At 51.1% G+C, this 26,530-nt stretch overlaps 1 protein-coding gene across 1 annotated transcript in view; it reads right to left on the bottom strand.

Moving 5' to 3' along the window:
* SCAF8 (SR-related CTD associated factor 8) overlaps positions 1 to 26,530 on the bottom strand; it is a 948,526-nt gene that overhangs the window by 200,489 nt on the left and 721,507 nt on the right. The window contains exon 17 of the mRNA XM_086927396.1: positions 12,225 to 12,706. Coding sequence (XP_086783522.1) covers positions 12,225 to 12,706 — 482 coding nt within the window. The remainder of the gene's footprint in view (positions 1 to 12,224; positions 12,707 to 26,530) is intronic.

Here is a 26,530-nt window from a genome sequence, read left to right as displayed (position 1 = left end):
TTGTTGCAGTAGTACATACCGATGGTGTTGCCTGTGAACACCTGCACTACACTTACCCGGACAAAGGGAAGGAATGCTTCAGTGCAAGCTGGATCACCCGCAGCTCCAGAAGGTTGATGTGGAGCCGGGACTCCGCTAGAGACCAGAGGCCTCTGATCTCCGCCTCTCCCATGTGGCCCCCCCAGCCCCGGAGGGACGCATCCGTCACAACTACGCATTTCGGTTTGGGGTAGGGATCTGCCGCTGACACAATCGCGGTCCACTGCCACTGTCCCGCAGTGCCCTCCGAGATCCAGACATGGTCGGACAGGTTGCCCTGATGCTGGGCCCACTGAAACTTCAGGTCCCACTGCAGAGCCCGCATCCGCCACCTGGCGTGAAGCACCAGAAGGATGCAGGAGGCCATCAGCCCCATAAGCCGCAGTGTCAACCTGACGGAGATTCGGGATAAAGGCTGAAAGATCGTAATCAGAGCCTGAATATCCCAAACCCGTTGATCCAGAGGATAAACCCGAAACTGCGCCGAGTCCAGAACCGCTCCGATGAAGAGGAGCTTCTGAGAGGGGCACAGGTGTGACTTCGGCAAATTGGAGAACCCCAGCAGGTGCAGGAGGTCGGCCGTAGTCTGGAGGTGGCTGACGACTGTCTGGAGCGAGCCCACCTTCAACTCCCAGTCGTCGCGATAGGGGAAGACTGAGACCCCTAATCTGCGCAGATGAGCTGCGACTACCGCCATCACTTTCGTGAACACCCGAGGGGCGCTGGTAAGACCAAAGGGGAGCACGGTAAACTGAAAGTGCTCGTGGCCTACCGTGAACCGCAAGTAACGACGGTGAGCCGGCAAGACGGGAATATGGAAATATGCGTCCTGCAAGTCCAACGCTACCATCCAGTCTCCAGGGTCCAGGGCAGCTAGGACCTGAGCTAAAGTCAGCATCTTGAACTTCTCCTTCCGGAGGATGCTGTTGACACTCCGGAGGTCCAAGATAGGGCGTAGGCCCCCTTTGCCCTTTTTGGGTACCAGAAAGTAGTGGGAGTAGCAACCACGTCCTACTTCTGGCCCAGGAATGCGCTCAATGGCCCCCTTGGCCAAGAGGGCCATAACTTCCTCCTGCAGAAGTTGCAAGTGATCCCCCAACATGCGGAGGTACTGCGGTGGCATGGCTGGAGGGGTCGCCTCGAAGGGGAGGGAGTAGCCCCTTCGGACAATTTGCAGCACCCACCTGTCCGATGTGATGGAGCGCCAGTGGAGGAGGTGATGGCGAACCCTGCCCCCCACTGGCGTCGAATGGGCCTGAAAGCTCAGACTAGGAGAACGTTGAGGCAGATGCTACGAGTGCGGATGTGTACTGACCTTGCCGTTGTCCCCCGGCACCGTCACAGCGGTTACCACGTCTGCGACTACGTTGAGGTTGGTTCTGCGGCCTGTGGCTAGCTGGGCATGTGGGGGCGCCCGTTCCTTGGCAACGAAAGGGGGCGAAAAGCGGAAGTTTGCTGGTGTTGGCCGAGGCCCAAGGACTTGGCCGTAGCTCTGGAGTCCTTGAAACGCTCCAGAGCACTGTCCGCCTTGTCTCTAAAGAGGCGACAGCCATCAAAAGGCATGTCCATAAGGGTGGCCTGGACATCCATTCCCCGAAAAGTTGGCGGACCTCAGCCAGGCGCGGTGGCGAACCACCACTGTCGTTGCAATCGCCCTACCCAGCGAGTCCATGGTATCAAATCCACACCGTATCGAATAGCGTGCTGCATCCTGTCCCTCCGCTAAGGCTAGGGTAAGCTTTGCCTGGACCTCCACCGGGCACTGCAGCAGCACTTCCGCAACCATATCCCACAGAGAGTGGGTGTACCGGCCCAAAAGGCAGGCGGTGTTGACAGATCGCAACCCCAAACTCAGGGAGAAGGAGAACAGTTTCTTCCCAAACTGATCGTACCTTTTGGATTCTCGATCTGGAGGAGCGGTCAGGAATGCGGTCTGGGATGTAGAGGCCTGGATCACCAGGCTATCGGGGGTGGGGTGAACGGACAGGAAGCTGGGGTCGCCTGGAGACGGGCGGTGGTGTCGGGCCACGTTCCTATCTACAGGGAGGCCTGTAGAGGGCTTGGACAAGGTGCCCAGCAGAACGCCAGTGAGGGCTTCGTTAAACAGCAGTAGAGGCTCTGAGGAGCTTGCCTGCGGTTTGAGCACCTCAGTGAGGAGGTTAGTCCTCACGGCCGCGACAGGGAGCTCAAGAGCCAAGGCCTTGGCTGCCCTACTCAACACCACGCTGTAAGCAACCCCCTCCTCCGTAGCCACGGTTGGAGGGGAGACAAATGTCGGGCGAAGTGTCCAGACCACTGGACTCCCCCAGCTCGTCAGTCCAGTCCTGGCTCATCCGGCACTGCAGTGCCAGAGGGTCCTCAGACTCCTCCCAGTCCTCCTCGTCATCCATCTCCTGATAGTCAGGGAAAAATGATGGCGCAGGGTCGTCGGTACAGGGCTCACCGATCGGCGTCGAAGACGGCGCCAGTCCGACACAGGACCCGGACTGGAACCGGGGACGACGTCGTCTGGAGACAGCGTCGGGGGCAACACCATTGGGGATGGCGCCAGCGGAAGGGTCGTAAGGTTGACTGGCGACGTCACTGATCCAGGCATGGATCCTAAGGAGCCCTGCGACGTCTGGACTGGAGTCGTCGACGGCGCCGAAGCACCCGACGGCGCTGGGGCTGGAGCAGCCTGCTCGCTAGGGCTCTGAGACGGACCCGCGGGCCCCGAAGGCGCCTCAGTAGGGTCCGACGGAGGGAAGTGCGACCTCATGGCCATGAGGAAAGCACTAATCTTCTACGGCGTCGCGTGCAGCCCAGGGACAGGCGGGTATGGAGCTGGACACAGCGCTTGCGGCTCCGTTGCGCAAGCATCGGGGGGAGTCGGAAGAGCGATGACGCTTCTTCGACTTCTTTTTTGAGTGCTTCGACTTACCTGAGGACTTGGAGCCCGACGAGCGGTGAAGACTCATGGAACGGCGACTACTGCGGCCCCGCGACCGTTCTCTCGACCTCCTCCTGGACCGGGATTTCGAGCAGCGCGGGGCCGACTGCCGGAGCTCAGGTCACTTACAGGACCGTTCGTGCCTAGCCTTCGAGGTCAAGGCCCAGCAGTCGGGGCACGACTTGTCATCGTGGTCTGCCCCGAGACAGTAAAGTTAGCGACGGTGGGGGTCGGTCACCCACATCAAGCGGTGACAATCTTCGCAAGGTTTAAACCCAAGTTATCTCTACCGGCACCGCGATTCGAAGATCGACTCGAGAAGTGATCCAAAATAGATCAAAAAGTCAGTCAAAAAATAATTAAGAGTACTGCTCTTCCCGGATCTGCCCTTGCTGGCGCGGAAAAAAAGAAGAACTGACGTCAACACGCGAGGGCGGCGTCTAAGCGCTCCGACTACGTCATCCCGGCGATCACAACGCCGACGACGGGTGCAGAGCCGCAAACAACGCCTACCAATGCGCAAGGGTACTGCTACGCAAAACTTTCCGGATCCAGTCTGATGCCTGGGGATATTCGAAGGTAAGGAATCTAACACTAACCCGTTTCGTTCAGATTACTAGATTTAGGGGAGTTACAGGTAGGTAAAAGGTTGGGACCAATGGGTCCCTACCCTGGGGTGGGTGCACCCCCTATTATGCCACCCTTCAGTGGGAGGGGATATAAGCCTCACAGTGGTTGGCTGGGTCCCCCCATCTGCAAGATGGCGGGAACTGAGAATTTTGCTTCACCTCGCCTCCTCCACCTGAGGGGTGGGGTTGGCAGAGGTGGCCACACCTCATTTCCTCACTTGGTTTTCCTGCTGGTTCTCCCAGCCAAAGTGTAGGTCGCAACCGGAGGTGACCAGTTGCTGGAAGCAGCAAATGGTCTGAGGAGGCTCGCAAAGTCGGCAAGCCTTTGAAGCTTCCCCTTCGTGGAACCTGCCCATCCTGGGGAGGAGGCTTGGCACCTCGTCCCAGGATGTTTCAGTCCCCAGAGAGCAACAGGCTCCCCGCGCAGGGGTCCAGAAACATGTCTGGTGGTGGCAGCTCAAAACAGCCACTTCGCCTGGACACTAGTGGTAGGTAGTTCGTTTTTCAGGGGGCCATCTGTGAGAAGTTGGCCTGATATGCAGTGCTCACTATTCTAGTGATCACTATGTATCATTCCAAACGACCCTTATTGATGATTGGTTGTAAGTCAACCTTATAGACCAGCTATCCTAATAGCATGGACAAGAGCAGTCTTTAGGCTAAACTCTAGAGGGCGTGTTAAGCCAGCTGTTATACCATCACATATACCCCTTGAACACCAAGTGAAAGGACACCACACAAGTTGTTATGAAAATAAAAGGAAAGGTATTTATAACAAGTCTACCCTGATCTCTTTATGAGTCAGGGAGCTAAGCACACAACAAAACTCTTAAGAAAATACTTCAAGTTGCACAATTTACACAAATGCCTGAGGGGCACGAAAAACCATATACTACAAAAGTGGAATGCGAAATACTAGCAGGTAAGTAACAAGATCCAGAGGCTTTAGGATCGCTAGGACTACACTACTGAACCTTCAGGTTAGGAGCAGGAGGCCTAGGGAGATCGGGTGCAGAGTGTGCACTCTCACGCGGGATGCGGGACAAAGTCTATGGATACAAGTATCTCGTAAAGTTACAGTTATCGGACGAATCCGACTAGTTAGGCTGAAAACGAACAAGGATCTGGACACTTAGATAGTGAACCTACGTTGGAGCACCGAAATGCTCAGATTACCTAGCCCAGGGGCTGCGGCTGCATAGGGTTCAAAAGACGTCGGGAATCCTCGTTACAGTCTATGGAGCCTGAAAGAAGAAGTTGCTGGCAGGCGACCAGTGATGAAGTTCGATGTGATCAAGCCTGGATCGATGATGGAGACGACCTGAAAGCAGAGGGGACTCAGTTCTTGATCACTAGGCAGTGATCAGATGGGCACCAGGAGGGCACCGGATGAAGTCACCTCGACCAGGTGAGTGGGCGCCGCTGGGCTCTGCAGTCTCTCGGACCAGGAGGCGTTGTCGGAGACCAGGATGGAGGTGCGAGCTGTCCCATGAAGGTGTCTGCTGTCGGCGATGCTGGACCCAGGATTGGGGCAACAAACCTTGACAAAGGCAAGCCCACGCGGTGGACTCAAAATGGCGTCTGGAGTGGACCAGGAGGGTCTGGGGTGCTCCTCTGTTGGAGGGGAGCAAGGGCCAGTCTGGAGCAACCAGACCAGCGATGGAAGTGTCGTGATTCGTCATCAGGAGGGCCACAAGCCAGCAGGCAAGTAGCCGGACAACGTGGTGAGCAGAAGGGCCCCACGCAGATCTCATGGATGCTGGGGGGCTGGACTTCGGTGCTGGAGCTGCTCAGGGTTAGGGCTTCTCAAACCCCAAAGCACTCACTCGAGGATCCCTCGGCGGTCGTGCTGGATAAGCGTCGTGCAGTTTTGAAGATGGCCGGTCCCTTCAGGTCTCGTCGCACCCACGAATCTCAGCTGGGCTGATGATGTAGGTAGAGGTCAGAGGTGCCAGGGAATCCGGGTCTCGTCGAGCTGGGCAGTCTTGATCCGGAGGATGGACGTGCAGCAAACCTCATGCGCTTAGATGGTGCCCGCTGGTGCAGGGTGGCTACTCCTTAGCCACAAGGGAGTCTTCAGAAATGTTCAAGAGTTCTTTTGTGGAAAGTAGTCAAGATTCAGAATTATTTAATTTGGGAAGGAGGCCCGCTCCTACCTTTATAGTAAAGAAAGGGGCTGGCACGCGACTAGGTCCTGCCCATGGGTGGGACCAGGAAGGGGGGTGGGTGGGGGGGGGGGTGGGTGGTTTACCCCGCTCCCCTGTCCGGACTTTCCCCAGCTCAGGGGCTGGTGTGCCCCTGGAACTGGTTCAAGCCGGCATATGCACAGTGAGCACCGGGGTGCCACTTGCAGTCACCTTCCTCTCAGCCCTGCCTACCTGGGATACACAAAACGCTGTCTGGGATGGTGCTAGCACCGCCCCTGACAGGAAACCCTTTGTCCAAGCTCTCCTCGCTGGAAGGACTCCCAGCAGCAGGAGGTCAGACTTGTGTCTGTGGTGGCAGCATCCATTTTGTGATGCTGAGGCTCGAGTTAACTTTAACCGGGGTTCACAGTTACATACATGTCGTGTCCCTCTAGAAGGGTGGAATGCTAACCCCGTCGCCAGAATTGGCGAGGGGTTAGTATTCCAATTCGTATGACACCTTACTCGACATGTTTTGATAAAGCGATACCAGAGTTGGCAAATAACCGCGAGGATTATAATGCACTTAAGAGTATATGGTACGCGTTATCATGGAACAGCTATTAGGACTTGGTCCCGCAAGCTGCAAACGGGCTCAGCTCATGCCAGAGCACCATCTCACATAATTCCAGGCACTCTGCCTTCAGGATTGATAAGGCCTGCCATAGAAGTGACTGATAGGAATACATGTGTCCATTTTCGGGTTAGATATAGGTATACTATATCTAAAGCAAAGGGTGATCACACCACTTTGCCCCAGCTGTCGTGCAGCCAGTTGTGTCAGATTTAGATGGCCAGCCAGGGGTGGCATAATACATGCTGCAGCCCCTGGTAGGCCCTGGGTACACCTATGCCCTGGATACAGAGACTGATAAGGTGGCCCAGTACCAATTGGTAAATGCACCTAAGGTACACGAGTAAATTTAGAAAGAGAACAGCTAGGCTGTGGGTCTGATTAGCAGGCCCACAGCCAGGGAAGTCGTAAACCAGTGAAGCAAAAAGCAAAAATCTGGGGTGATCATAGGATTGCAGACCCTACTCTCCTACACCATCTCTAAGATGCCCTCTTTGTGCATTTTTCATTAATTCCCACACTGGAATGAGCTGAGAGGTTTGATTGTGCAGCCATTATGGTACTGTGGAGTTTGTAATAAACTCCCAGCACCATATACTCTTAATGGTAGCACTGCATTCAAAATGTCTAAGAATTGACTTAGACACTGTAGGGGTACAGGGCTTATGCACCTGTACCCTCACCACTGGTATAGTGTACCCAGCTAGAGGGGTGACTTATCTATGCCAGGGCAGTGGGTTCTAGGCATGGCACACAGGGATGTGCGCTATGACGACTCTTCACTTTGTTCTGCACCAAAAGATGCAGCCTGCAAAGGAAATGTGTCAGTGTAAAGGTACTGGGCCTCTAAAAGTGGTGCAATAAGTGCTGCAGCCCTTAGAGGCCTTTCGTGGTCACAGTGCCCTGGGTACCTGTGGTACCATTTACCAGGGACTCACATGTGACCAGAAAGTGCCAATTGGGTTTGGTCTCCAATGCAGTTTTAGGGAAAAAACATAGGCCCCGGATACCTGATTGGCAGGAGACCATGGCACACTCAGTCAAAGCACATCAGCAGTTCAGCACAAAGTGGGGGCAACCATGCAGAAAGAGGGCACTTTCTCACAAGTGGTCACTCGGGTTCCTGGAAACTAGGGGAAGCGCCGAGACAGCCAAGGCACAGACTCAACCGCAGAGCCAGGCCTCAAATGCCGATGTACCCTTGTCGCATCAGATGGCAGATAGACGAGGCGAAGTTTAAGATGTCTTCAACTTTTTGCACTTCTTTTGTTTGTGGAACTTGCCCGGACAACTTTGACAAGCTGTTTGAGTGGCTCCGCGACTGATCCAGAGACCTTCATCTCGACCTAGATCGAGACATTTGTGACATCGCACATCGAGCAGCAAGAAGCTCGAGACCTCTCCCTCAAGGGCTTTGGGTGCATAGCGTGAGAATCGATGCAGGTCTTGGTGTCATTGTCACTCTCGAGGCACAAAAGGCAGATGAAGTGTGGATCCGTCATCAACGTTTGCCGGTGACAGGTGCCACAGGACGCGGCACCCCTGCCACACCAGGAGACCAAGTATCAAAAACCTTCGACAAAAGGGTTGAAAAAAAGTCAGGCAAAAAGTGACTAGGGGTAGCTCTTCTGTGGATCTACACTCACTGGTGCGGAATGAGAAGAACCAACAACGCGCTGGGGTAGCACTTATATAGGCACTGTGCATGTCACTACCAGCGACAATGATGTCATGCACAGCTTAAAGCAGTGACCTATTTACTGGCATGCAGGGGTACTACTCACAAAAATGTCCGAATCTAGTCTGACGCCTGAAGATAATTCTATGGTAAGGAACCTGCGATTTGAAGTCTCTATCAGCAAATTTTAACTTTCACCATAGAAGTTCCTTTCTGGGCTACAGAGAGACAAAACAACATTTCCAACAACTTAGCCAGTAATAGCTAAATGTTACAGGAGGAACAGCAGACCACAAATTTATCCCAGCGTCCTTCATATACCAATTTGGTGGAGGGACACCTGGCTGCCAGGATGAAACCACTTCCGAAGGAAGATCAAAAGCCATCAATTGTTGCCGCTCATTCTCCATACATTGAGGTGTAGGTTATAAAGGCTTGAGTGCAGGACGCAGCCCTTCAGCTGCAACAGGAGGCCCTCCAGAAGTGGCAACCAAACCAGAGGGCACGTGCTCATGCCAGAGGTTCTGGGTTTAACGCTCTCCTCGACCAGTCTGGCGCTACTAATATGACTTAGGGCCTGTCCTTTCAGATCATTGACAATCTGGGTAGGAAAGGTAGGGACGGAAAGATGCACAGGAGGCCCAAGCCCCCATCCAGACGAAAGGCTTGACCAAGGGAGAACCACATTATGAACTCCAAGGCACAAAAGCTTGGACACTGCATGTTCTCTGCAGTGGTAAATAGATCGAGCCAGGGTTTTCCACATTGTTGGAAGATGCCCTGTGCCACCTCCGAGTGTAACTGCCACTCATGATCCGCAGAGCAAAATCAACTGAGAACATCCACCCTGGTGTTTAAAAATCCTGCCAGGTGGCGGGTGATCAAGGAAATGCCCTGAGCGTTCAGTCATTTCCCAAGACTGAAAACCTCCTGGCAGTACCTGTGATCCCACACCAGCCTGTTTGTTGCAGTACCAAATGGCAGTCTTAATGTCTGTGAGAACCTGCACCCATTGCACCTTGAAGGATAGAGTGCAGTGCAAAGCAAGTCGTAGCACCTCCAACAAGTTGATGTGAAGATCAGAGTCCTCTTATTTCCACCTTTTCCAGATGACCTCCCCAACCCAGAAACAATGGATCTGTTTCTACTGTTAGTTCTGGGTGGAGTAGGGAGATGGGTCTGCCACTGGTCCAATTGAGTGACACAGCAACACCCACAGCTCTATTGCCATCTCTTCCGGGACATGGATGGAATCCAAATAGTTCTCCAGGTACTGAGCCCACTAAGACCTCAGATCCCATTGCAGCACGTGCAACTTAGCGTGGTCTATTAGCAGGATTCGGGAGGCCAAGAAACCTCAGATTCGCTCCCACTGAGAACCAGGTCAAAAGAGCAAACATCAGGATCATATCCCAAATGTCCTGGACTTGTTGAGGTGAATGGGGTGCTCGAAGAGCACTGCAGCTAGGATGCCCCAGATGAAGGGGAGCTGTAATGAAAGAGTCAGGTGTGACTTTGGCCCGTTGATGGAGAAGCCCAACGATGGCAACAGACCTGTTGTTTAGGACTGTTTGAGGAAAGCTGGCCTCCTGGAACCTGTTGAGATATGGAAAGACTGGTATTTCCAACCTTCGCAGAAAGGCTGCAACTACCACCATTAACTTCGTGAACATCCAAGGTGCACTGGTAAGGACAAAGGGAAGCCCTGTGAACTGAAAGTGCTCTTAGAATATCTGTTGGATTGCAGGACAGTGACGTTAAAATAGGCGTCCTGCAAATCCAGCCCCATTAATCAGTCTCCCGGATTCAGGGCAGACATAACATGGGCCACAAGGAGCACTGAACTGGACCTCCGGGAGAAAGAAGTTTAAGGGACAAAGATCTAGGACAGGATGAAGAACTTCTTCCTTTTTAGCACCAAGAAATAATGGGAATAATAGACAGGCCCAATTTCTGATACCAGCACCCTCTCTATAGCTCCCTTGGTTAAGATAGCTTGAACTTCTCCCCAAAGCAGACTCTTCAGTGGCCACATTAGAAAGAGGCCACTTTCAGGAGACGTATCCAATCCAGCACCCAGTAAATTCAAAAAAGTTTATTTTTTTGCTGTATATGTGGCTAGAAACATCATTATCTTCTCCAAATGCATGGCATTTAGTTTGAAATAGGGGTAAATTTGCGGTATAAGTGACATCAATAGGAGTCCATCCGGGTTTGCTTCAGAGTTCGAAAAGACTATTGGCTGCCCCTCTGGCGGCATCTATGCAGAAGTCGATGCTCAGGGATGCCCTAGAAACGATTGGCACCCTAGAAACAATCAGCATAGAGCCAGAATAGGCTTCAAAACAGGAGTGGCACAGTTGTGTCAAGGGTGTAGCTACCGGCACACAAGAGGGATGAAAATGCAGTCCAATGCTTTTCCGAATTCTTGTATCTGGTTAGGCGTGGCACTGGCCCAGGATTCAGGCCGAATATTAAGGAGGTATGGAGCAGGTTCAGGGGGTCACAGAAAGTTTGCCGTTTTGAGGTATCCAGGAAATCATATGACTGAGTAGTAGGAGCGACGTGACAAAGGAGATATTATTTGGACATCTTATGGTTTTTACTTTTCTTTGACTTATATGATGATTTGGACTTGGAGCATGATCGGTCGTGAGATCTGCCCTGGAAATGCACCTGCTTCCACGACTTCAACCACAAGGGGGCCCTTCTTATGTTTCCGTCAATACTTGGTGAAATCAAGTTTAGCTTCACCATCACTTATGGCCTTCGAGGTCATCTTGGCGCACTTATCGTACAAGGCTGAGTCATGTCTGGTGCCCAGACACCAGAGATAGACCTTGTGGGGATCCGCTACTGACATCTTTTTTGAGGTAGTCCTTACACGCTTGAATCCAGTCGGTTAAGAAGGGATTATGTCACTTGCACACTGGATAGTTTGAACCAAAAAATTCTGTTAAGTGTGACTCGAGAAAGCGAGCTTTGGATCTGTGCGGGAAGCCATAGAAAGAAAGTAACAGACTTTAGCACACGTACATAGAGGCCCGACCTAACATTTGAGGTGAGACAGAACAGGTGCCGAGCTGCATGATACCACCTACAGGCACGTGAGGGAGTTGCTTGAAATCTTCTGGATCCAGCCTGGAACCTGGGAAAAATTTGCACAGGAAGGAATCTGCGGTTAGAGGTTTGTCAGAAGTATTTTCTAACCAGCCTAGAACTTTGTGGTAACACATAAAAGACAGCAACAGATTAAGGGGCCACCCCAGTGGTAAACTTAATAAACATAAACCAACACCAGAATATAATACAGTATAACTACCCAAAAGAAAAATATGGAACACCTCTTTCAGGAAAGAAACAAGAATTGGTGAAGCTATTAGGTTTGGGTGTATTGTGTTAATGTTTGCACGATTAGTATTTGACTAGGATGAGGCCATTTAAGGACAGCCAATAGGAGCGGGCAGAGGGGGCTTGATCAGTTAAGTAGTCCTATTCAGTTCAATGCAAGGACTGGGGTGGAGGTGGACAGATAACCCAAACAGTCAATAGGATTAGGAGGAGGGATGAATAAGACACTGGGGTGACCTAAAATGTTACTGACAAAATCTATAGCCAATTGTTGAAAAAGGTAGGTCAAAGTAAGCCCAAAGGGGCAGACCCAAAGACCACTCTATGTACATTATTGCCAACAGGTTTATTTCACAACTATGTTGTCCAAACCCAGAACAATAAATAAAAAATAGAAAAAAAACAATCACCACGATGCAAAGACCCAAAAACGTAGATGAACAAAATAACTTTAAAAAAGATTCACCGTCAAACATTGGGGAGAGGAGTTGGGCTAACGGCTATGGTCATCTACCTCTAATCTGGGGAACTGGGTTCGAGTCTGGGCAATGACGCTAAACATCCTGTGATTCTGGGCAAATCACTTTATCTCCCCGTGCCTAACAAAAATGAATGTGTCCTCATGTAATGCAACTGGCACTATGTAAATCGCTCTGATACCCTATTCGGGTCCAATTAGCGCCATATTAAATTCAGTAAAAACATAAAATAAAAATCCCCCCCCTCCCCCCTTCAGACAGTGCAATAGAGCATTCTTTGAGGTTTTCTTGAAGGATCTTGTGACAGTTAATATGCAACATAGCAATTAAGCATATCAAAATTAATTTACTGAGCTAACCTGCAGTAAGGTTACTGGCTGACTATAAGCAGCTGTCGGTTGGGTGTACACAGCAGTTGGTTGAGTGTACACAGCCGTTGGTTGAGTATACACAGCCGTTGGTTGAGTATATACAGCCGTTGGTTGAGTATATACAGCCGTTGGTTGGGTGTACACAGCAGCAGGTTGGGTGTAGACAGCCGCGGGTTGGGTGTAGGCTGATACTGGCTGACTGTAGGCTGACACAGGTTGGGTGTAGGCAGCCACTGGCTGAGTGTAGGCTGATGTCGGTTGAGAATAGGTAGCATCTGGTTGTGTGGACGCTTCCACCCCTTGAGTAGAGACAACTGTTGCTTCAGTGAAAGAAGGCACTGCTTCAGATGTGGTTGAATTCTTATGATCAGAGGCACTCTGAGCAGTGGTAGTGGTGATGGTAACTGTTGTGGTGGCAGGTGGAGGAGTAGACACTTTCACAGGCTCTGGATTCTTCACTGTTTCCCATTCTAGATAAAAAAAATAATAATGGGTTATTAACTAAACAACTTCAGCTTTGACAGGCTTTGTCTTCAAAAGATTTTTTTTAATTAAAACTCAACTTTGTTTTAGTGGCTGCCTCTATTATCTGAAGCAGATGATTTTCCCAGTGTCTGATTCAGAATTCAAACAATCAATCTTCAGAAGGCAGGTCATTTAGTAGAAGTATGTCATTTAATAGAAGTATGTCATTTAATAGAAGTATGTCATTTAATAGTAGCATGTCATTTAATAGTAGCATGTCATTTAATAGTAGCATGTCATTTAATAGTAGCATGTCATTTAATAGTAGCATGTCATTTAATAGTAGCATGTCATTTAATAGTAGCATGCCATTTAATAGTAGCATGCCATTTAATAGTAGGATGTCATTTAATAGTAGCATGCCATTTAATAAAGGAATGCCATTTAATAGAGGAATGCCATTTAATAGAGGAATGCCATTTAATAGAGGAATGCCATTTAGCAGAGGAATGTCCCTTAGCAGAGGAATGTCCCTTAGCAGAGGAATGTCCCTTAGCAGAGGAATGTCCCTTAGCAGAGGAATGTCCTTCAGCAGACCTATGTCCTTCAGCAGACCTATGTCCTTCAGCAGACCTATGTCCTTCAGCAGACCTATGTCCTTCAGCAGACCTATGTCCTTCAGCAGACCTATGTCCTTCAGCAGACCTATGTCCTTCAGCAGACCTATGTCCTTTAGCAGACCTATGTCCTTTAGCAGACCTATGCCCTTTAGCAGACCTATGCCCTTTAGCAGATGTATGTCATTTAGCGGATGTATGTCATTTAGCGGATGTATGTCATTTAGCAGATGTATATCCTGGGCATGCACAAGTAAGACAAGTATTGGGAAAAGTCAACAGGTCAAGCCTTAGAGATCTACTGGCTCTGTCAACTTCTTTTCTTCATGCTTTACAGAATCAGAGCAGGTGCTGTACATGGAGGAGAAGCACACAGGATAGAGAGGGCAACAGTGGTGAGTGTGGAGGGGGCACAGAAGCACACAGCCAAGAGGGAGCAACATAAGAGCAGGAGGGGGAACTATAAGCACACAAACGACAGATTGACGCGGGGAGGGATGGAAGGTCACAGGTGCGAGTTTGTGTGGGGGATAGAACACAGGTAAGGGCTGCATGGGATTCGAGAAGCACATGAGGGAGACAGCTTGCTAACACATGAAATCTCTTGGAAGTTTCAACAAAAAGAAAAAGGTAGCTCCAAAAAAAGCAAGCAGTGGAAGGCAATAGGTACTTTGCCCATGCTCCAGGACAGGGCCAAACACAAGAAGAGGAGGTTAAAGAGAGAAACTGACAAACAAGTATTAACAAAATGAGAGGGACGATGAAGTCAACCAATGGTAAGCAATACGTAGTTTCTAAGCCCACTGTAATCTACAAAATATCTCCGCAAGCGACAGTGTGTTGTCTGAGGCGAGACCTAAAAAACAGATGCGGATCTCGTTTGGAAATGGCAGCAGAATGTTGCACCTAAATCTGATCTTTGTTATTAAAGAACAAAAATAGGTAAATTCCTTCACTACACAACTACATTTGGGCAACTGGTGGGGGAGAATTCCCTGTTAACCAGTACCACTAGTACAATAATTAGGTTTCTGAAATACTGCAGATCACATACCCATTAAAAAACAAACTGTCTCAAACATCACACACAACTAAAACGGATGTTTAAAAAAATTAATCACCAATTATTTCAGTCATAACTGCTTTTATTAGGACTGAGTTTCTTGACATTAAAAAGTAAATGCTGTGCATTATTCTTCTATCTATTGGTTGGGTCCATAAAGTCAGTTTCTGTTTTTTTTTTTAGTTCGAGCCAGATGAAAACTACATATTGTTAGCTTATCAAAAACTTAGTGGTCTTAAAGCCTGCCTACTACTAATTGGCTTTACGGTCATTCACTTACCTGCTTCTGGTTCAATAGCTTGCTTTGTTCCTCCTCTGTTTCTCCCTCGCATGAGCATAGCTTCTTTACTTGAGTCCTTTCACTGCTTTGTTTCAGGGATTTGTTTATTTTTGGCTTAAGCACTCCATGGGAGCATTTGTTTTTCAGTTATCTCCCTAATGTGCTTCTCTCCAATACTGCACTCCATGTTGCTCTCTCACGCCTATATTCTAATTGCCCTCACCCTGAATTTTCTGTCTCTCATTTGTGTACTTCTCCCCGTCCTCCATGTTGCTTTTCTCCATTCCAACCCGCTGTCCGTTTCTTCCCGCCCCGCATTACTCTCCACCCAGCAGTTCTATTTTTTTTTTTATTTCAACTTCTTATTTTAACTTTTTTTGTGGGCAGGCCAGGCACAACACCCATGTTGGCATCCTGCTTTCTAAATAAAAGCACTTTTAGGTTACTTCATTTTTATACACTTATAAATATTTACTTACTTATCCATGTTGCATCTAGAAATGAGAAAAAAAGGTTCATCTCTCATATGCATGAGGTCATGGACGTATTTAGGTGTGCCTACAAAATGATGCACAGTAGCGTCATTGTCTTTTTTCCCATTTGCTAATACAGTAGAGCAAGAACAAAGAACAATGGCAGAGTCAATAGATCTTAAAAGCTACAACTATTAGCTTGTCCAATGTTTGCTTCTCTTGGGCGTTGCAGTTTACCAGTAGTGGGCAAATGTAGCTGTCATGCAAATGCAGTTTATGGAAGCATTGCCTATGAATGCGAAGATGGCTCCTTTCTTCCCAGTGAAGTGTGCCTTCGGTGTTTGTGCCAAAGATACTCCTGCTAGATTATAGCAGGTTTTGCATGGCCTCTACTATCCACTTTGTGATGTTTCCCTTTGTGTTGGCATTTTTATGCTTGCATGTGAGAATGAGGCAAAGAATTGAGTTCCCTTTCTATCGTTACCAGCTGCCTCAGCAACGTCCTCAATATCGGAGTCTGTTGTTCTGTTAGAAGTGAGCTTGTTCAGTCAATACTAAGAAAAACCTCTGTACACAGAAAGCCCTCAACTTGTTTTGAGTTCAGGGAACTCTCCAGGAAGACCTTATATCTCTCTAGAAGTGGAGAGCATTTTTGAATGTTTATAGAGAAACAGTTTTGGAAAGCTTGTATTACCTACTCTCTGCTGTCAACATTTTCCCAATGAGCTTGTCTGTACCATGCAGTCAGTCATCGGGGTAGGGGTACAAATAGACATTTTGTGAAAACCCTTACCACTGATTTATACCAATAGGAAACACTAACACAAAATTGAAGCATCTCTAGAGCCTCCTGTTCGTTATCATATATAAGTAGGCATGCTTGAAGATTACGGTCACTGCTGAATCCCCACCTCCTTCAGGAGGGGTATCACTTCTTGATAAAACAGTCATCTTGAATCAATATTTTTATAAACTGGTTCAAGAAATTTGAGGTCTATGACAGGCTTCTGCGTTGAGACCTGTTTTGGAACAGCATGTTGATAATGGAGAATTGAACCTCCAGTTTAAAGCCAGAGACCCTCAGCGAGGCATATCTCCCGAGTGTGTTTCCCGTACACATCTGACTTCTTGCTGAATCAGCTGCATCATTTTAGGGACATGCTGACTATAAACCTGTCCTCCTGGATTATACCCTAGGTCCTTCTCCTGTATTGGTCGGGTAGCTGGTGCAATTCCTATTTGCTTCCAATGTTGGTCGCCATATTTACTGAGCAGGGAACTCTTTTTTGCAATCCACCTGTGGTAGCTGAACGCTCTATTATCCTGTCAAGCATGCGTATCCCTTTGCTCTCCTTATCTTGTGGTGGCCCAGAGAAGGACGGAGCACTGGCTCTTTTAACAGCCCTGGATACAATGCTAGAATCAAGAGCGCCATTGACATCTTCACTCACGTAAAAAGAAAAAACATTTAAAAACCAATGGTTTAAGTGGCATTACCATATGCACAAGTTACTACTTGTGTAACGATATATCTGTAAGAGACATTAGTTAGTGATAGATTTCTTACCTTAGAATATCCCCAGGCGTCAGACTGGATCCGGAAATTTTTGCGTAGCAGTACCCTTGGGCGTCGGTAGGCGTCATCTGCGGCTCCGCGTCAGTCGTCGGCGTTGTGATGACGTCGTCCGAGTACTTAGACGCCGCCTCCGCGTGCTGACGTCAGTTCTTAGACACAGCTTTTCTGTGCCAGAAGCGCTGAGCCATGTTAAAAACATACACTGGTGCCATTGAAACTAGGGCCCTGAAAGGGGATGACCTTAACCCTAGATATCGGTTCGCAGAACGGGGAGGATGGGTGGGTCGGTAAGGAATCTATCACTAACTAATGTCTCTTACAGATATCGTTACACAAGTAGTAACTTGTGCATCTGAAAGAGACAAGTTAGTGATAGATTCCTTACCTTAGAATAGATACCCCAGCAATACCAACCCCGGTGGTGGGTCTGCGAACCAATAATCACACCAGAAAGTCCTGGAGGACGGAACGGCCAAAGAAGCCATCCCTCCGGACTTGACTGTCCAGGCAATAGTGTCTTGCAAACGTGTGCAGCAAGGCCCACGTAGCTGCCTGGCAAATGTCCTGCAAGGGCACTTCCCGGCCCAGGGCCGTTGTAGTCGCCGTGGCTCGGGTGGAGTGAGCCTGCAGTCCAACAGGGGGCTCCTTTCTAGCCAAGGAGTAGCATACCTGGATACACAAGATGATCCATCGGGAGATGGTCCTCTTATGTACCGCTTTCCCCTTCTTAGCGCCCACGTAGCCAACAAAGAGTTGGCCATCCACCCAGAACTGGCGTGTGCGATCCAAGTAGAATGAGAGTGCACGTTTTGGGTCCAGACGGTGGAGCCGCTCTTCCTCTTTAGAGGGGTGCGGTGGCGGAAAGAAGGTTGGCAAAGTGATGGACAGCCCGATGTGGAAGGCTGTGACAACCTTGGGCAGGAAAGATGGCTTAGTACGCAACACAACCTTGTCCGGATGGACGGAAAGGAAAGGAGGAGTACAAGAGAGGACTTTGACTTGACTTTGACTTTGACTACTTTGACTGGAGCTCACTCACTCTCCTGGCAGAGGTGATGGCAACCAGGAAAGCAGTCTTCAGTGTAAGAAGGCGGAGAGGACAGTTGTGAAGTGGCTCAAAGGGAGCGCACATCAGAAATGTAAGTACAAGGTTCAAGTCCCACTGAGGCATCACAAACGGAACAGGTGGAAATGTGTGTGTGATGCCTTTTAGGAATCGATTTACAATAGGGGACTTGAACAAAGATGGTTGATCAGGCAGCCTTAAGAAGGCTGAAAGGGCAGAAAGATGGCCCTTGATAGTGCCCAGAGCAGAGCCCTGCTGGGCAAGAGAAAGAAGGAAGAGAAGAACCTCAGAAAGAGGGGCAGAGAGAGGATCCACAGCCTCTGCTGTGCACCATGCCACAAATCAGTTCCACCTGCAGGCGTATACCGACTTTGTGGAGGGACGCCTGGCTGCCAGAATGATGTTACAGACTTCAGGAGGCAAGTCAAATGGCCTCAACTGTCACCGCTCAATCTCCAAGCATGGAGGTGGAGACTGGACAGGTTCGGGTGGAGGACCGTCCCCTGCTGCTGCGACAGAAGGTCCTCCCGAAGAGGCAGACAAACCGGGGGATCGACTGGCAAATTGAGTAGCTCTGGATACCAGTACCTTCGTGCCCAGTCCGGAGCCACAAGGATGTTTTGGGCCCGGTTGCGCTTGATCTTCTTCAGCACTCTGGGCAGAAGTGGTATAGGCAGAAAGGCGTACAACAGACCGCAACTCCACTTGCGACGAAAAGCGTCTCCGAGCGAGTGCCGCCTTGGAAATTCCAACGCGCAGAACTGATGACATTGCGCGTTCTCTTCGGTGGCGAATAGATCCAACCAAGGCTCTCCCCACTGCAGAAAGAGACCTTGCGCCACGTCCGAGTTCAGACGCCATTCGTGATCCATCATGCACCGGCGGCTGAGTTCGTCCGCCCTGGCGTTCAGAGAACCTGCCAGGTGTTGAACCACCAGAGTCACGCCCTGATGTTCCAGCCATTGCCAGAGGCGCAAAGCCTCCTGGCAGAGGGTCCACGACCCCACCCGCCCTGTTTGTTGCAGTACCACATGGCGGTGGTGTTGTCCGTGAACACCTGCACTACACTCCGTCGGACAGAGGGGAGGAATGCCTTTAGTGCTAGACGAATCGCCCGCAGCTCCAAAAGGTTGATATGGAGCCGGGACTACGCCGGAGACCAGAGGCCTCTGATCTCCGCCTCTCCCATGTGGCCTCCCCAGCCCTGGAGGGACGCGTCCGTCACAACTACGTGCTTCGGTTGGGGAACGGAGAGGGATCTGCCGCTGGCCCAATCGCATTCCGTGAGCCACCACTGTAGCTGTCTCGCAGTGCCCTCCGAGATCAGGACGTGGTCGGACAGGTTGCCCTGATGCTGGGCCCACTGAAACTTCAGGTCCCACTGCAGAGCCCGCATCCGCCACCTGGCATGATGCACCAGTAGGATGCAGGAGGCCATCAGCCCCAGAAGCCGCAGCGTCAACCTGACCGAGATCCGGGATAACGGCTGAAAGACGGGAATCGGAGCCTGAACATCCTGGTCCCGCTGTTCGGGCGGATAAACCCGAAACCGCGCCAAGTCGAGAACCGCTCCGATGAAGAGGAGCTTCTGAGAGGGGCACAGGTGTGACTTCGGCACATTGATGGAGAACCCCAGCTGGTGCAGGAGGTCTGCCGTCGTCTGGAGGTGGTTGACGAGTGTCTGGGGCGAGCCCGCCTTCAACAGCCAGTCGTCGAGGTAGGGGAAGACTGAAACCCCTAACCTGCGCAGATGAGCTGCGACCACCGCCATCACCTTTGTGAACACCCGTGGGGTGCTGGTAAGGCCGAAGGGGAGCACGGTGTACTGAAAGTGCTTGTGGCCAACCGTGAACCGCAGGTAGCGCCGGTGGGCCGGCAGGACGGGGATGTGGAAATAAGCGCCCTGCAAGTCCAACGCTACCATCCACTCTCCTGGGTCTTACACTTCTCTTTCCGGAGGAAGCCGTTGACGTTCCGTAGGTCTAAGATAGGGCGTAGGCCCCCTTTGCCCTTCTTGGGTACCAGAAAGTAGTTGGAGTAGCAACCACACCCTACTTCTGGCCCAGGAACGCACTTGATGGCCCCCTTGGCCAAGAGGGATGTAACTTCCTCCTGCAGAAGTCGCAAATGATCCCCCGATACACAGTGGTTCTGCGGTGGCATGGCTCGAGGAGTCGCCTTGAAGGGGAGGGAGTAGCTCCTTCGGACGATCTTCAGCACCCACCTGTCCGACGTGACAGTGCGGCAGTGGGAGTGGTGATGGCGAACCCTGCCACCCACTGGTGTCACATGGGCCTGAAAGCACGGACTAGGAGGGTTTTGAGGCGGATGCTGCGGGGGAAGGTGTGGACTGACCTCGCCGTTGTCCCCGACCGCAGCCACGGCGGTTTCCACCGCCGCGTTAGGTATTACCCTGCGGAGCGTGGCTGGCAGCACGTGTGGGTACACCCCTTCTGTGGCCACGAAAGGAGTGAAAGGCAGCCGATTGCTGGCGTGGGGCCGAGAGGCCCAAGGACTTGGCCGTAGCCATGGAGTTCTTAAAACGCTCAAGCGCATGGTCTGCCTTGTCGCCAAGGAGGCGACGGCCATCGAACGGCATGTCCATAAGTGTGTTTTGGACATCGGCCGAGAAATTGGCTGACCTCAACCAGGCGTGGCTTCTGAACGCCACCGTCGTTGCCATCGCTCTACCCAGTGAGTCGGTGGTATCCAGTTCACACCGGATAGAATATCTGGCTGCATCCCGACCTTCCACAAGGGCTTGGCCGAGTTTGGCCCGTACCTCCAACGGACACTCAGGCAGCACTTCCGTGACCGTATCCCACAGAGAGTGGGTGTAGCGGCCCAAGAGGCATGCGGTGTTGGAAGACCGCAGTCCCAGACCAAGGGATGAGAAGATCTTTTTGCCATACTGCTCATACCTCTTGGATTCCCTGCCCGGCGGAGCCGACGGGAATGCGGTCTGGGAATTGGAGGCCTGGATGACCAGGCTCTCAGGGGTGGGGTGGGTGGACAGGAAACATGGGTCACCCGGGGCCGGGCGGTGGCGTCTGGCCACATTTCTATCTACGGGCGAACCCGTAGCGGGCTTGGACCAAGTGCCCAAAAGAACGTCGGTTAAGGCCTCGTTAAACGGCAGCAGAGGCTCGTTTGAGCATGACTGCGGCTTAAGGACCTCCGTGAGGAGGTTAGTCCTCACGGCCGCAACGGGGAGCTCAAGGCCCAAGGCCTTGGCTGCCCTCATCAACACCACACTATAGGTTGCCCCCTCCTCCGTAGCCACGCTAGGAGGGGAGACAAAGCCAGTGTCAGGCGATGTGTCCAACCCACTGGCTTCCCCAAGGTCACCTGCCCAGTCCTCATAAGACTGGCACTCACGTGTCAGAGGGTCCTCAGACCCCTCCCAATCCTCCTCATCACCCATCACCTGGTACTCAGGGTCAGCAAAGGATGGGGCCGGTTCATGGAAAGTGAACTCACCGAACGGCGTCTGAATCGGCGCGAGCGGCGCCGTTACGGAACCGGGTTGAGGGAGGCGTCGGGGACGGTGCCGCCGGAGGACGGCGCCGGGGGTGACACCTGTGGGGACGGCGCCGGGGAGGTCGTTAAGTCCTCTTCGACTTCTTGTGCTTACCGGACGACTTCGACCCTGAGGAGTGATGTCGACTCCCGGAGCTCTGATGGCTCCGCTTCCACGACCGGTCCCTCGACCTCCGTCCGGACCGGGACCTCTCTCGGTGCGGGGCCGACTGCCGGTTTTCGAGTCGCTTACAGGACCGCTCCCGTCTAGCTTTCGAAGTAAGGGCCCGGCAGTCGAGGCAGGTCTTGTCGTCGTGGTGGACGCCGAGACAGTGGAGACAGCGACGGTGAGGATCCGTGACCGACATTAGTCGGTCGCAATCTTAACAGGGCTTGAAACCAGGCATCCCTAGGCACCGATCGGAGTCGAAGACTCGAAAAAGGATGTTGAAAAGATCAAAAAGAGAGTTAGTCAAAAAGTGACTAAGGTACCACTTTTTCCGGATCTGTGTACTGACGTCAGCATGCGGAGGCGGCGTCTAAGCACTCAGATGACGTCATCACGGCGCCGACGACGGACGCTGAGCCGCAGACGACGCCTACTGACGCGCAAGGGTACTGCTACGCAAATATTTCCGGATCCAGTCTGACGCCTAGGGATATTCTAAGGTAAGGAATCTATCACTAACGTGTCTCTTTCAGATACCAAAAAACATTTAAATTCCCCAGTCAACAGCATGGTCATATACAGCAAAGAGTTACTGAATGTACACATGTGCATTCATAGCATGGAATTTGCGTAAACCATGGATGCAAGTTTAATTGTGTATGTTGAAAGTTATACGGTGAGCATTTACAAATCACTCAATTTAAGGGTGCACATAACGAACCTTCTTAAAGGTTGAGTGTGAGAAAGTGCCATCTTTCTTGCATGGTATTGCTAAATTTTTTGCTAAATTGCTGATGTGCTTTGACTGAGTGTGACCTGGGCTCCTGCCAATGAGGTGCCCAGGGCCTGTGTTCCTTCCTTACAACTGTGTTGAAACTAAAACCCAATTGGCATATCTGGCCACATGTCAGCCCCTGGTAAAAGGTACCCTAGGTACCCAGGGCATTGTGACCAGAGAAGACCCCTAAGGGCTGCAGTACTTGTTGTGCCCCCCTTAGGGGCCCTGCACCCTGACGCGCACAAACACTGCCTTTGCAGGCGGAGTGTCCTGGTGCAGAACTAAACAATGAGTCGACATGGCACACCTCCTTGTGTGCCATGCCCACCAACCCACTACCCTGGCATACATCAATCACCCTTCTAGCTGGGTGTCCTATGCCAGTGGTGTGGGCACAAGTGCATGAAACCTGTACCGCTACAGTACCCAGGGCAATTCCCAGCCACTGTAAGTATAGTGATGCCATTAAGAGTATATGTTGCTAAGAGGTTGTCATTACGAACTCCACAGCACCATAATGCCTACACTGAAGACTGACAAGTTTGATATCAAACTTATCAGCACACTAAACCCACACTGATGCCAGTGTGGGTGATTTAATGTAAAATGCACTACAGAGGGCATCTTAGAGATGCCCCCTGAAACCTAACTTACAATCCACGTCTTGTCTGAGAGGCTGCCTAGGCTGCCACACAGCAGACATGTTGCTGGACCCCTGGGTAGAGAGCCTTCCGCTCTACTGGGCCTGCAACAATGCACATCCAGGGCGAGGTGCTTGGTCTAATCCCCCAGGATGGGCAGTGGAAGCTTCAAAGGCATACCGCCTTTGTGAGCTTCTCCAGGCCACTTGCTCTACTCAGCAACTGGCCGCAATCAGTTCTGACCCCCACTCTGGCGGGAAGACTGGAAGGAAACCCTCTGTGAGGAAAGGGGTGTGCCAGCCTGTGCCAACTCCACCCCTCAGGGGGAAGAGGGGAGGTGAAGCATAACTTGGGGCTCCAGCCATCTTGAAGATGGGGAGCATTGCCCAATCAGAGATAGGCTCCTGCCCCCCTCCCACAGGAGAGGAGTAGGATAGCGGATGTACTCACCCCAGGACAGGGACCTATTGTTCCCTGCCCTTGCCCTACTTGTAACGCCCCTAAATATAGTATTTAAGGGCAACCTGAACCTTCCTTCCTCAGATCCAGATTCGAAAACAAGAAAGAAGATCAAGAAGAAGATCCGTTGTGCAGCTGCTAACAAGAGGACAACACCAACTGACTTGGCCCGAGCCCTACAGGCCTGTTGATCCTTGAACCTGCTCCTACTAAATCCCGGCGACTCCTGCAGACAGCACCCTTGAAAACCCCAGAGGGCCTGCCTGCCTTGAACCTCTTAAAGACTGGGACTCCCATGAGCAGTGGTTCTGTTTGAACAGCAAAACCCCTGGTGCCAGCCAGGAACCGCGAATCCAGCACACTCTGCACATGCCGAGCCCGGCCTGTGCCTGAGTGGACAAAGACCCTCAGGACGTCCCACCGGCGATTCTGACCTGAAATCCAGTGCCCAAGGACCCTCCTCAACGATCCAGACGACACCTGCAGCCTCACAGCAAGGGACCTCTCCAACCACGACCAGCAGTGTGTAAGATTTTCTGACGTCAAAAGACACCCCTGGGCCCAACTCTTGGGTGCCTACCTATCCTCCAAGATCCCAACTTACCTCTCAAAATGTTGGTCACTCCTGAAGAATCTCCGTCCGCGAGCCTGCAGCCTTTGTTCACTTTCCAAGATCTCAATTGAATAACATTGAGCGCCCGACAGCTCAAAAGCACCCTGCACCCAGCCGCCCGAGTGCCCCTGGCAGTGCTACCTTAGTCCTAAACTACTTCCCCATTTGCCCTGAGCAAGTGACAAGAAGTCCAGCTCCCACAGCCACGTGGCCTGCTTGCCAGCAGCCACCAACCGAAGGCCCCCTGCCTCTCATTTGATAACATTGGGTCTAACTATCTCTGCACCCGGATTCCCCTGTGCCGCTGAGGGTGTACCAACTGCACCTACCGACCCTGGGAGACCCCCGAGTCTATGCCCAGAACCTTAACTCTGCCAGTCGAGTACTTACCCAAAAAGCCGATAACTCACTTTTCTTCCACAGGCTAACATTGACTGGTATCACTTGGAAATTCTTCCAAGTGTGGAGTTTTGAAACTTTAAAATATTCACCTGAAATCAGCTGAACAACGAATTCCGATTTACTCACCTGTTATCAGGAGAGAACCCAGTGCTTCATCTTTTAGCCCAGCACTGAGCTGAAAAGTAATCCTAACCGTACTTACCAGTAACTTGAATTTCCTTCCGTAGGAATCCATTGTCTGGTTTTCACCAGAAAAGTTTCTAAGTGTCGATTTTCAGAAACTACAAATATTCCTTTGTGAGAAGTTGGCCTGATATATGATGTCTTCAATTCTGGGGGCACCTTGTATCAGTCCAAACAACCTTTATGGTGTCTGGTTGTAAGTCAACCTTATAGACAAGCTATCCTAATGGTAGCATGGACTAAGCAGCCTAAAATGCTTAACTCAAGAGGTCGTGTTAAGCGAGCTGTTTTACCAATCACAATCCTGTAATACCAAATGAAAGGACACCACACAAGTTATATATTATAAAAATATATGTATTTATTACTAGAATAATCCTCTATACTCTTTATGAGTCTAGAGGCACAAGCGTTTAAACAAAAGCACAGTTAAACATAGAAAAGTTGCACAATTATGGATGAGGCCGGGGGGCCACGCAAACCATATATTAAAAAAGTGGTATAAGAGATACCAATCGAAAAGTGGTTAGGCCTAGGGCCTAGGGAATCGCTGGGACCAATCGGGACTAGCAATGCTGAAGTCGGGAAAAACCTGCGGGAATCGGGTGCAGCGCTTAAAGCACACGCATGCATCAATGCAATGTCAAAGGTGCGTAAAAGTTACAAAGTTACTGTTAAAGGAACCTTCCGACTGACCTAGAAGGACAAAACTTTAGACACATACACTAGAGGTGTGTACCAGTGTAGGAACACCGGCGTTGCCGAGTTACCTCACCCACAGGAAGAACGTGCACAGGTGCGAAGTAGTGTCTGGTTTCGTCACGCAGGTCGATGATGCCTGAAGACGAAGATGCTGCAGGCGTCGGGAGGAGAAGTGTCCGGTTTGATCCAAGGGTGGATCGAAGTTGTAGAGTACCTGAAAGCAGAGGGGACAGAGTCTGGGTCACTCAGCAGTGACCAGGGTGGAACCAGGAAGGAACCAGGCAATGTCGGGCGCAATCAGGTGGTTGTCGTGAAGCTTGTCTCCGCTTCCACGTGGACTCTGGGGCACCGAGGATGTCCAGGAGTGGATCACGAGCTGTCCCACAAAGGCTCTCGCTGTCGGCGGTGTCGGCTTCCGGATTGGAGCAAACAACCCTTGGCAAGAGCATTCCACCCAGGACTGGAAGATCGCTTCTTTCTCGGACTAGCAAAGAGGGTGCTCCTTTTCAGGGGAGCAAGGTCCAGTCCAGAGCAACCGGATTGGCGGTGTAAATTCAAAGGTTCGTCGGTTCTGGGGCCACAAGCCAACGGGCAAGTGACCGGACCAACGCGTTAAGTCAAAAAGTGCAGAAGGGCCCCACGCAGCACTTGGTAAGTGTAGAGGGCTGAGCTTCGGTGCAGGAGTGACTCAGGGCTGGGGCTTCTCAAACCCCAATGCACAGCTTCGAGGGTGCCTCGGAAGCTGCACGGTCAGCGCCTCGTGGTCTTTCCAAAATGGCCGGCCCACGCTTCAGGTCGCCTCCACGGGTCTCAGCTTTGCAGGGACTGTGGATCGGGCTGTTAGAAGGCAGGAATGCTGGGTCTTGTCGAACTCGGTCGCTCGAGTTCCGGCGGGAACTGCAACAAAGCAAACGTTGAGGTGCTGGATGGTGCCTGTTTGCACAGGGTGGTCACACAAGGGAGATTCTTCAGTCTTCTACGTCGAGTAGGATGTCGAAGGGTCCAGAGTTTCGTTTCATAAGTTTCAGTCAGGATACTCTGAATGCTTAAGCACTGCTCCCATTCTTATACCAATCTGGTGGGCTGGATTACCTGCTAGGTCCCTCCTATGGGTGGGACCCAAGAAGGGGGTGGTTACACCCCTTTCCCTTTGTCCAGGGTCGCGCTGGGACTGGGGCTGGTGAGCCCCAGAACCGGTTTGACCGGATTATGCAAGGGAAAGCCTTGTGCTCCCCAGGCACTGTCTGGTTTCTTTCAAACCTCCCTGCTTTAATCCACTATCTCCTGT

The sequence above is a fragment of the Lissotriton vulgaris genome, chromosome 6, assembly GCF_964263255.1.
Source record: "Lissotriton vulgaris chromosome 6, aLisVul1.2, whole genome shotgun sequence".
NCBI lineage: Eukaryota > Metazoa > Chordata > Amphibia > Caudata > Salamandridae > Lissotriton > Lissotriton vulgaris.
This window is presented reverse-complemented; position numbering and strand designations above follow the sequence as displayed.